Source organism: Dreissena polymorpha, chromosome 3 (genome assembly GCF_020536995.1).
Source record: "Dreissena polymorpha isolate Duluth1 chromosome 3, UMN_Dpol_1.0, whole genome shotgun sequence".
Taxonomy (NCBI): Eukaryota; Metazoa; Mollusca; class Bivalvia; order Myida; family Dreissenidae; genus Dreissena; species Dreissena polymorpha.
Window position 1 is genome coordinate 73,735,840 of NC_068357.1, and position 12,251 is coordinate 73,748,090.

Consider the following 12,251-nt stretch of genomic DNA (forward strand, 5'->3'; position numbering starts at 1 on the left):
GTTTATTATTTGGATCAGTTTTTATGCCCCCAGATCGAATGATCAGGGGGTATATTGTTTTTGGCCTGTTTGTCTGTCTGTCAGTCATTGTATGTGTGTGTTTGTCCAAAAACTTTAACCTTGCTCTTAAAATGAAAACTCTTGGGTCTATGTTCTATAAACTTCACATGTGCATGCATCTCATTTATATCTACAATCAAACGTAGTTTGAGGTCACTAGGTCAAAGGTCAAGGTAACTATGACCTTTACATTCAAAATATAGCATTGTTTCTAAAAAAAAACTGCCATGCGGCTTCAAAGCGCAGTAGGTGTCATTGTGTTTCACAAACACAGCCCTTGTTTAGCTGATGAAAATACAGCATCCCTTTAAACACGATACACAAACTGGGAATGGAGGGTGTTGACAATTAGCCCTACTCCTTACTTATCTACCAAAATGAAATTAACGGCATTGATACAGCTTTACTCCATTACCTTTCTACCGGCAATGTCAAGTGTCTCTAAATACACAGTAATGCACTCTTAGTAGTAAATTTGATTGCAAATATAAGTCAAGAAGTGTTTTCAGGATTAAAGGGATAAGAATGTCATTGCCTAAGCTAATATGGCATTGAACATTGAACATTTTGGATCTAAAATTGATTGGTCTACCCATGATGAAATCAACAACGATTAATATCCCAATAATAATAATGATATTGCAGTATATATGTTAAAGGTCCAATTAAAAACGTGGCCGAAATTGGCCTGGAGGAAGCTGGGCAATTTAACTCATAGGACTTTAATAAAAATCTTATAAAACCTCTAGCACTTTTTTGCAGTTTTCATGATAGTTGCTCAGAACGTTTTTATTATTGATATTTTGGTAAAATTCGACATTGGGTTTTGGTCCTATGAAACACATGGCAATTTCCTTACATGCCTTTAACGAAATCGTTGGAGCACTCTTAAAAGTCACAATGTTTGCCAAATCAGCATATCAATTGATCTGATCCAGTATTTTAATGACATAAGTTTAGTTAAAAAAGATTATTGGTAAAAAGCTAGATCAGAACCCATATTTCGTACAAGAACATTACAAAACCTAGCCATTTTAGGTCTCAGGTGAGCAACCTAGTACCTTTGGCCTTTGTTCAATAATTTAAAAAATCAATTCATCTCTCACTCCAGCTCCATAAGTTGAACCTTAGTAAATATAATTTAAAAACAAACGCACATTTATGCACAATTTTATAATATTTGTAATCAAAACAAAAACATCTTATTTGGAGTAAAAATGAATATTATTTTTGTCAAAGCTAAAGGGCCCGGACCAATTTAAAAAAATGTCAAATAAACAAATGCGCTATGTAATTATTATTGGCAGGTACGTGTTTGCAGCCCGTTATGCCGCCACCTATGGACAGGGTGTGGACCCGATATGGTTGGATGACGTGACGTGCAATGGTACGGAGTCAAGTTTTTATAACTGCCGACACAATAACTGGAACGTAACCAACTGTCAACATAACGAAGATGTTGGAGTGGATTGTAGTCCTAGTGAGCATACTGCAGTATATTCTTTATAGTATTGTTTTCTGTAACCAGCACAAAAATAATAAAAAAGACTAAAATTAAACTAAGTTATTTGTCAAAGGATTGAACAATCAAAATTCATGTAAAGTTAACCAATGATTAGAGCATATAGTGCTCTTGGGGAGGTTTTATTATATATATTTTTTTAAATTATTATTATGGTTTTTCAGTCAAAATATGATGTTTTTATCACTTTTTAAGCTGTAAGGATCCTGAAGATTGTTACGTACAAAAAGTATGTTACATTAGTGAACTCTAAAATGATCTATTACATGTAATAAGTTTACTTGTTTTAATGTCAGACAAGCATGGTTAAAAGGTAACAATCTCTTGACTGTACTGACACACGAGTGTCTTAATTGTTTGATTTTTTTCTAAGCATCAGAGACACAGGTTTGCAGCATTGCAAAATTGTTTTTTTACTCAACCAAAGCCTGTACATACCATATATGATCATGGTTTAATGTGACTCTATTTGGTTAAGCAGATATATTTGCTTTGCAAGCGATTCATATTATCTCCAGATATGTCATAATTAGAACAATTTTGTTCAATGACATTGACTATAATGAAGCCTTCCCTATATGCAATGGTAAAAAAATTGGCAAAAAAATGGATATAAAACGCCCCTAAAAACGACTGAACAGACATTCTGTTACTTTTCCAGACTTGGATGCCCAGGTAACGTTGAGACTGGCAGATGGCCCAACTGGTAATGTGGGGCGTGTCGAGGTGTTCTACAACAACACCTGGGGGACAATCTGTGATGATGGCTGGAATGAACCAGCGGCACGGATAGTTTGTAACAGTCTTGGGAATGTGAAGTAAGAGGAATTGTGGGAATTGATTTTTCCTTTTTGCCCTCCACGCCAATTTTCTATTAAAGTGACAAGTGGTCCATTTTTCAATCAAAGAATTACTTCACCAATAATGGTTGTTTGCCGTGCATTGTACAAAATCTTCATTTTTTATTTTCAAAGCTATTTCACAACCAGACCTTGTTTTTTTCGATATTAAGTAAGTTATAGTTCATATCCAGTGAGTAGAGTCTCAAGTCTTTGAAAGTAAAAGATGTCATGGCACTGAAAAAAGATGACACTATTTTCTACAGTGTGACTAAGTTTAATCCCGATGTTAAATAAATTTTGTGGAGAAAATGGTACTTGTTAGGATAAATGTTACATGGCTTCTTACTGGTCCTATACAAAGAGATATATGCATTGTTTTCCACCATTTTGGAGACGGGGATGGGCCAATTAGATTGCAAAAAATCATGTTGTTTTGACTAAAATTGCTTACAAGTTCTAGAAGTTAACAGCGGTTTTGTTTCGTTCAAATTCGGGTCCGTAAGGGAGACCCATTCCCTAGAGGAAAAAGTATATATTTCCCAAATAAGACCTAAAAATTCCCAATTGAAGGTTTCCAAAAGATTATTTTTTTTAAGTCTAAACTTTTAATTAATCTCAAATCCAGCTTTATAAGTTTCACCTCAGTAAATATTATATTGTTATCACTTGTATTCTCAATTTTAGAGTATTTGTTAGCAAAAAATCAATAACAATAATTTCCCAATTTTAGTCAAAACAACGCAATTTTTCCAGCAAAAAAAGTGGAAAAAATACTGGATAATGAGATGAACTGTATGTTGGCATTTATTAAAAAGGATTTGTTTGGGGAACTTTAAAATTGGAATTTTAGGCAGACATTTGGGATAGAAACAAATCTGTAAAGGTTTTGAATGGGGATGAAGCTCGTCCCAAACGTTTACCAAAAAAGGCACTGATAATGTGCTCATATTATATTCATCTCAAACCATGCTGTTTCAAACTCTACAAGGTCAGTGTAAAGCAACAAAATTTAAAATATTTCACTGTAGTGAATAATGGCACATTTGATAGATATAGCCTTGAACAAAAAGAAAATCTTAGTATTCTATGGTAATTACCGTTTAATGTTCATTTCAGATCAATCGCTGTTCCACTTGCACTTGCAGTCTATGGAAATGGTACCGGACCGATCTGGTTGGACGATGTTGTGTGCACTGGGAGAGAGGCAGGGCTAGGGGCGTGTCAGCACAAACCATGGGGAGTGAGCAACTGCGGTCATGCGGAAGATGCAAGTGTCATGTGCTTACCTCAGAGTAAGTAGGCGGCTGTATAAATGTGAACTCTGGCAAATTTGCTGACTTCTGTGCGATTTTTTTTCATGATTTGAATATCCTGAATTTTAATCAACATACATGTGGCAAATTGAGTAGCAAATTTATAAAAACATCTGAAAAAGATCTGGTTGTCATTAAAAATTGTCAGTTCATTAGTTAAAAAAAAGAATTTATTTCTTAATGTCATTGTTATTTATAATGATTCCTGTTAGATAAGTTTTCATTTTCGAAACTGTCAAACTAGTTCTCCTGTGAACAGGGTTTCTGTTTCAAATTAAAAAAAAAACGCGATCATCAGTGTTTAAAATGGGCAATATATTCTAAACACTGAGGCAGATAAAAACAAAACAAGTGTTAACACTAAAGTGATGCATGCACTAACATTTTTAACTGAAATAAAAATTATGTTTGTCATATTATTGAACATTTTATGGAATCATAAGGGGTTTTTTTTGTTTTGTTTTATTGGATGAGCAGCAGCAACTTCCTCTTGTCGACAAATAGGAAATTGTTTTTGTGTTCATACTTCAATATTCTTTTATACAATGATGCATATGAAGTGTTGTAAACAATTGTTGGTTTTAGTGCCACGGTTTGGTATCAAATTGTAATATTCTTCATAGTATCACTAGATACGTTTCCGAATTAAGATGGCACTGAAAATGTTTGAATTATTTAAAGACACTCAGGTGAATGTAACTCTGCGCTTGGTTGGAGGGACAAACAGATTCCAAGGCCGTGTGGAGGTCCTTGTCTATAACATATGGGGCACCGTTTGTGATGACAACTTTACCGACCAAGAAGCCACAGTTACCTGTCGAATGGCCGGATTTCCCAAGTCTGTGAATTAGATTAAAGAAGATTCATTAATTTTGATTAATCAAATATTCAATGTAGACTTGGTTTACATAGATTAAGATGTTTCTGCAATTAAATCTTCAGTTTTAAGTTTTATTCGTAAACAATGTCTGGTATAAAAATGAAGATGTCAATTTCCTCAGACGTTTGTTAAATCAGATTAAATTGCACGATATGTGAATATTTAGCGTTATTAAAAATAAATGATAATTCTCAAACTGTGAGGCGTGAAACGCTTAAGGAAACTATGATGATCCCTTGGAAACAAGAATACTCTGTTATTCACTGCAACGGCAATTTACTTATTATAATTTGATGGGCGAAGTGTTAACCAATTCAGGGAACTTGGACTGAATTGTTTAAAAAAATCGTCTCGAAAAAAAATCATAAAATCTCTTTGTTATTCTATTTATGTATGTAGAAAAAGATCTCAACCTCAATAGCAGAGTACACTTAATTATAAGACCTTTATTAAAGCTTCAAGTTTTAAGGTCTTAAATCCAAATCTAAGATACTGATGAGCAACAAACAACATGAAACCTGAACTGCCTGCATGTTACTTGAATTCTGTTCTAGTTTTATGCTGGGTGCGCTATAGCCATTTTCTCTTTACGTCTTAGCGGGAAAGAAAAAAATAGCATATCATCCATTTTCTCAATTTCCACCTATCTTTATAAGTGGTGGAAACGTCATTCGAGGCACTAGCTTTGGAGGTGCAAAAGGTCCAATCTGGATGGACGACGTGAACTGCAATGGCACAGAGACCTCTCTACAGCAGTGTGTTCACAATCCATGGGGTGTGAGCAACTGTGGACATGGCCAAGATGTAGCCGTCCAGTGCAACACAAGTGTGTGCTTTAAACCTTTACCGCTCAGATACTCTTGACCCATTTGTAGTTCCTAAGAAAATCTAATTAAACTAAATACCTTTCTTAATCAATTAAAGTTATAGAGGCTTTAACTCAAACTCTTAGATACTGATGAGCAGCGAACAGCATAATACCGGAACAGCCTGCAGGCTGTTCTGGTTTAATGCTGGTTTTTCATATAACCATTTTCACTTTGCATCTGAGTGGGAAAGGGTTTAATCTATTTTACATCTAAGACAAATACAGACTTGATCAATCAACAAAATGCATGTTGGTGGAAAAAAAGTCTTATTATGCCACGCGCTGTTATCCTGATCTTGTACCGTATGAGCTAGACTACTTGCGGCATATACTTTACATTAATTTTGATGACATAACATTTATATAATCTGGCATTTTTGTTTGATCTTCAATTCGTTGATTTTGTCTTGTGTATGTTATAAGACTTCTGACTCAAAAGTTGCTTTTTAACACATGTTATCATTGTTTGAGGGACCGGAACAAATCTGCAACAATTAGTGCAAGTCACTGAAATGATACCTTCTCTCGGAATAATGTCTGAGCCTTATATTCATTATAAATTACTAATACAATTCAGCATTCGGTTTTTCCTATGAGATGATGTGTCATGCACAACAACCATGTTGATACTTTCTGAGTCAAGGTCAGACTTTGTGGTTAAAGGTCAAAGTACACGGCTTAATTGTAAAAATAGGGTATTTGCTGACTGCAACTTTCCCATTGAAGGCTTTCAAAACATTTAAGATTGCACAAATGTTCAGCTCTATGAGAAAGTGTGATCTTTGAAAGTATGAAATGGCTTATGTCAAGATCAGGGTCACACTTAAGGGTCCTGAAGGAGTTTATAATAATTTATAAAATGGTGTGTCTCATGCCAAGAACCACATGGCTAACTTCAAGGTCTAGGTTAAACTTGAAGGTCCAAAGTCAATATTCAGCTTTTTATTCTCTAATTTGGATTGTCTTGACTTCATCTTCCCCATACAGTGTAGGATTTTGAAATTACTTTGATATTTAAAACAGACTGGATCTACCTTGTCTGTTTGGTTGATATTTGCTAGGTACATTACCAAATGTTCAGCTGCGCTTGGCTGGCAGTAACCAAGGCAACCAAGGTCGTGTGGAGGTCCTGTACAACAACACGTGGGGAACTGTGTGTGATGATCGCTGGTCGGCAGCAGATGCCGCTGTGGTCTGCAGGCAGCTGGGACAGCCATTGTAAACATGAGAATCTTGTTGCAATATTCTTGTGATTTTTATTGACACGTTTAGCTGATTTATTTGTATGTTGCATTCAAACACCATTAATGGGACAGCCATAGTAAACTTGAGAATCTAGTATCGATATTCTTGTGATTTTTATTGACTTTAGGGACACTTTTTAGTGATTTATTTGTATGTTGCATTCATTCATCATTCATGGGACAGCCATTCTAAACATGAGAATCTTGTTCATACTTGCCATACGTCCAATTTTTTGATGGGCAGTCCCGCTTTTGGTCTTTTTTCCCGTTTTCCCGATTGGAGACAAATTTTCCCAACATTTGTATAAAAACTAAGATGGTTGTTTAAGTTTACTTTCAAACTCGCTATGCAAGATCTAACTGGTTAAACTAACAATTGCGAATCCCTTAATGACCTCCTTGTGGTCTCAAGTATCCGCAATCAAACGTGTACTATTGTTGTTTATACATCTTTGTAGCAATTTATCAGTAAAATAAGGGTTTAATAACGATTTCAGGAGATAGTGTTTTTAGGAAAGGTTATTGCTAATTCGTTTTTGAAGATGTTGTGTAGACAACTTCGAAATAAAGATATTAAAAGTTATGAAATGATTTTAATATCAGTATTTTTCAATAAAATCCATTATCAAATAAATGTCGGAAAAAAATTGGTAAAAATGTGTACACATATGTTCACAAGTTTCAATTGTATTTCTAGTCATGATATCTGGTCATTTCTTAAAAACGTTTTGGTAAAATTCACTATCTCTTGCCATATAAAATCATCTTGGTTTATCAGTTATGGGTACTTAAGTATTTTTTCCTGAATTCTGGATAGTTAAACTAACTTTGTTTGAGGTGGAAAGTAAAAAAAAAACTTTATATGCGTTCCAGTTCTGGAGCGGCCCCGATCAGTCTGGGGAGTTTTGGTCCAGGGACCGGTCAAATTCTCCTTGACGACGTGGAATGTATTGGCACGGAAAGCAGCATCGCTCAGTGTCGTAACGGCGGATGGGGGCACAGCAACTGTGACCATTCTAGGGATGCAGCTGTTATTTGTCAGAACAGTATGTCATTTGAATTTTTCACTAAATCATTAGATCACTATTCACCGAATGGTCCGAGCTATACTACTCAACCAAATGTCGGTGTCAGCGTTGGCGTCCGAAAAATGCTAAGGTTAAGGTAAACGATCCATCTTCATATGATTGTTTCTACTAAAGGTTTTCTATTGAAACGTATTTAATGTGTTCATGTTGATTGTGTGGGGTCACTGATTTAGTTCCGTATGAGAACTCAAACATACAATTAAGAAGAATAAAGCCCCGTTTCGTACTAAGAAAATTGGTTACAGTAAAAGTGTAATATTTCCATAGCACTGTTTCTTCATCGGGTATTCAATTCAAACTTCACACAGGTGTTTTTGGAGTCATGGTGTGAAGTTCCAGTTCAAGGTCAAGTTATGCAAGTTCCATAACTGACCTGCAATTAAACAGCTTTATGAACCTTTTTGTACTTCAAAATTGATTTAGGTAAACATACAACATCAACATATCACTGTTTCTTCTACAGGTATATAAGTTAAACGTCATTCATATGATCGGGGTAATTGCATAAGTCCCAGCTCTATAACTCTTACCAGCAATTTAGCATAAATATGCATTTTTGTGTACTTTTGATAAGGTAAATGTGCAACATCTACATAGAACTGTTTCTACTACAGAAATTAAATTTACTGCACATGCAAATCTCTGACAAAATTTAACACACATTTAGCCCTGTTTTAAAATCATGTATCTATACAGTGGCGCGTTTCCTATTTTCAATAAAAATGTTTTTAGAATTCGACAAGAAAGAACCTGTTGCATTACAACGAACTCGAGTGTCGTCTGTTTTTCCAGTTTGTATAAACATGTATCATATTACGCAACCATTTCGATGCGTGATGTTATCCTGCCTACACGTTTAGATTTATGTTGCAGAATATAGAAAAAATCACGTTTATAATGTGACCTGGATTAGCCTATGAAGAAACGAGTTAATATCAATTAATGAACCTCCTTTCGTAGGTTCTGTTTCGTCAGAATGTGAACCATTTCATGCACTTCACCATGGCAACGTCGACATTGCAAACACAACAAATGGCTTAATCGCAACACTTACATGCCAAGTAGGATACGTTCTTAACGGAAGCTACGCCGTAGAATGTGATAGCAATGGAAAGTGGAACCAAACTGGTCAGACTTGTGAAATCGTAGGTAAGGCCAATATTTTTTATCGCGTCATATAGAATAAATATGAGTGAATTTACTAATAACAATACTAATAACATTATTTATGATTTGATATTTTGTCATATAACTTACTTATTGTTTTAAATTTAATTTATGAACACATGCTATTTTGGCAGCAACTATGCTAATGTTTATATGAATTGAAACCATTATTTCTGTTTTACGCAATACTAAAACATGTTCACAATTCCCAACCTATCGCTAGAGTGTGGACCATTACCTGTTCCATCACATGCTACCGTGTTTTCATCTGATACCAAGTACGGATCTACGGTAATTACCACTTGCCAGAACGGATATAAGCTTCGCGGAAGCAACATGTCAACGTGTAGCGGCAACGGAAAATGGAACAACACTGATCAGTTGTGTATTCCAGTAGGTAAGTATTCGTGATATAAGGTTAAAAGTTATTATTTTCTTTGGCTGTGACGGTGGCTATTGCCTGGAAGGAAATTCTAATCCAAAATGCACACATTATTCCTGGAGCTACGAAGAAACGTGCTGTGTACCGAAAGGTATGCCCACGTTAGCAACATATATAGTAACACATATCTTTATTGTTTACGCTTAGTTTTACATATCAAAGTCTATTCCTTTTTATATGCCCGTTGAAAACGGGACTTATAAGATCACCCTTGGCGGGCTGCGGCGGGCGGGCGGCGGCGGGCGGGCGGGCGTCGTCCACAGAAGCGTCCGCTCTCTAATTCAAATAGTTTTCATCCGATCTTCCCCAAATTGGGTCAGAAATTGTGTCTAGATAATATCTAGGTCAAGTTCAAATATGGATCATGCCGGGTCTAAAACTAGGTCAAGGGGTTACTTAGTGCATTTCAATGATTTAGCATGGTATCCGCTCTCTAATTGAAGTAGTTTTCATCCGATCTTCACCAAATTTGGTCAGAAGTTGTGTCTAAATGATATCTAGGTCAAGTTCAAATGTGGGTAATGACGGGTCAAAAGCTAGGTCGCGAGGTCACTCAGTGCATTTCAAGGATTTAGCATGGTGTCACTCAAATGATAAAGTTGTGTGTTGCTTAATTTTCAAAAATATATCATTTTGCCACTCAAATGGTAAAGTTATCAAGTTGTCCAAAACCTTCACACGGGCGTATCTTGTGACAGGTTGGCACTCTTGTTAAGTATCCTATCAATCGAAATGAAACAGTATACTGCTTGAGATTTTAAAGTGAGCTTTGTGAAACACTTTATTTGCAAAGAAAGAATAAATGGATATATGTTTCTGTAATTGAATTAATATTAGATTGTGGATCAGTACCATCTCCTTCATATGTCATCTAAATATTGTGGAGCCATCGCTTTCCCACAGAACGGTTATGTATCAACCGTCGCCACCACTCACGGATCAACAGCCACTGTCACGTGCCAAGCAGGTTACATTATCAATGGAAGTCGAACTTCTCAATGTGGAAGCGATGGCAGATGAAACATTACGGGGCAAACATGTGATCCCGTTGGTAAATGTTTAAACAATGACTAATCGAACATTTAAATGTGCAGCTATGCCATCCAGTAAATACTTCAATCACATGATCATTATATATACCTAATACATAACAGTATATGTTCCTCCAACTGTACACATTTTACAAGTCTATGTGAATATATAATGGTATGTGTAGGGATAACTAGAATTTAACGAGTTTTCTTCATTTGTATTGAATAGATTGCGGGATCTTTCCTGTGGTGCACAATGGTAACGTCACAGCTACAAACACCATCATAGGATCTACGGCAAAAATCACATGTGACATAGGATACACTCTTAGTGGCAGCAGCACGTCTATGTGTGGCGTTAACGGAAAATGGAGCAGCCACAATCAAAGCTGCACTCTTGTTGGTAATATATATGTGCAACGAAAACAAATGATAAGATAGTCGACTGTCATTTCAAGAAATAGACGTTAAACCATTTATTGTAAACAAACACCCAGAAATGTTTTAAGTATCCTTTCAATCGAAATAAACCGTTTACTGCTTGGGATTTTAAAGTGTGTTTTTTGCAACATTTGCAAAGTAAGAATAAATACTGTAATTGAATTATTATTAGATTGTGGATCATTACCATCTCCATCACATGGTACTGTGTTGTCAATGGCAACAACACACGGATCAACGTCAACTATCACGTGTAATACAGGCTACATTTTGCACGGAAGCAACACATCCATATGTGATCAAAGCGGGCTGTGGAGCTCTACTGGCCAGAAGTGTACATCGGTTGGTGAGTTTTTTTTTGTTTTTGGTAACATTCATTTTTCATATTTTGTGCATTTTGTCGTTTTACTTACAGCACTCTAGCTTATCAGTATATACCAAATCCAAAGCTGGCAAATATTGAAGCAATTGAACATTTGCGATGAATTTTGATTTTTTGTGAAAGTAATGCTATACCTTTTAGACAATGAACGGCCCGTTTCGTATCGCTGCATTGTATAGAAAGAAAGAACCTTTTGTTTATGTTATTTATGAAGTGTGTTTCATGAAAACGTGTCAAATCTGGAAACGAATTTGATGATTTTTCAATAGTAGTGTTAAAGTTTTTTCTAACTATTCATTTCTAATTAATTGGTGTGTTTCATGTTTAAGTGTTTTCCTAATTTGTTTGTATTTTATGTTAACTTGAATATCGACGACAAAAACGTGCATTAACGTATATGAATTGCATCGAGACTGAAGTATACAACTTCTAATAAACCATTTAATTTGTAGATGGATACACGATAAGTGTATTATAATTGTTCTATTAATTCTTACGGCATCCATGTAGAGACGTGTTATATAAATGTATTTTTCATTACACGGTAGGATATTATTAACGCGTAATTAAATCAATGTTTAGAACAAAATAAGATTAAACACTCAAACTAGTGTTTGCATTTTCTGTAGATTGTGGTACACCGATAGCGCCATCAAATGGTAATGTCGCCTCCAATTCCACATCATATGGGTCTGTGTCAACCGTCAGCTGCAACAACGGGTATTTTGTGAAAGGAAATTATACGAGAGTTTGTGGCAACAATCAGGGATGGACAAACGAAAATACAACCTGTTTGCCAATTGGTAAGTATGTTGCCTTTCTCATACACTTGGAGACATTTCTAACGCAACACTTTTCAAACTATAATGTATCACTATTTAGTTAAGATTTTGATTTAAACATTTTTCTGTGATCATTTGACTATATTCTTAGCAAGCTTACGATAAATTATTAATCCTTAAAGATCGGAC

The 12,251-nt window shown here is 35.4% G+C and overlaps 1 protein-coding gene across 9 annotated transcripts in view; it reads left to right on the plus strand.

Moving 5' to 3' along the window:
* LOC127874770 (deleted in malignant brain tumors 1 protein-like) overlaps nt 1-12,251 on the plus strand; it is a 327,853-nt gene that overhangs the window by 40,054 nt on the left and 275,548 nt on the right. For 7 of the 9 annotated variants that reach the window (XM_052419367.1, XM_052419366.1, XM_052419365.1 and 4 more), the window contains 12 exons: nt 1,368-1,540; nt 2,244-2,400; nt 3,541-3,716; nt 4,419-4,575; nt 5,274-5,443; nt 6,547-6,703; nt 7,603-7,775; nt 8,778-8,966; nt 9,208-9,381; nt 10,687-10,860; nt 11,071-11,244; nt 11,910-12,083. In XM_052419367.1, the coding sequence (XP_052275327.1) occupies nt 1,368-1,540; nt 2,244-2,400; nt 3,541-3,716; nt 4,419-4,575; nt 5,274-5,443; nt 6,547-6,703; nt 7,603-7,775; nt 8,778-8,966; nt 9,208-9,381; nt 10,687-10,860; nt 11,071-11,244; nt 11,910-12,083 (2,048 nt within the window). Of the gene's footprint in view, nt 1-1,367; nt 1,541-2,243; nt 2,401-3,540; nt 3,717-4,418; nt 4,576-5,273; nt 5,444-6,546; nt 6,704-7,602; nt 7,776-8,777; nt 8,967-9,207; nt 9,382-10,686; nt 10,861-11,070; nt 11,245-11,909; nt 12,084-12,251 lie in introns of those variants that run through there. The other 2 variants (XM_052419375.1, XM_052419368.1) reach the window with 2 other exon arrangements.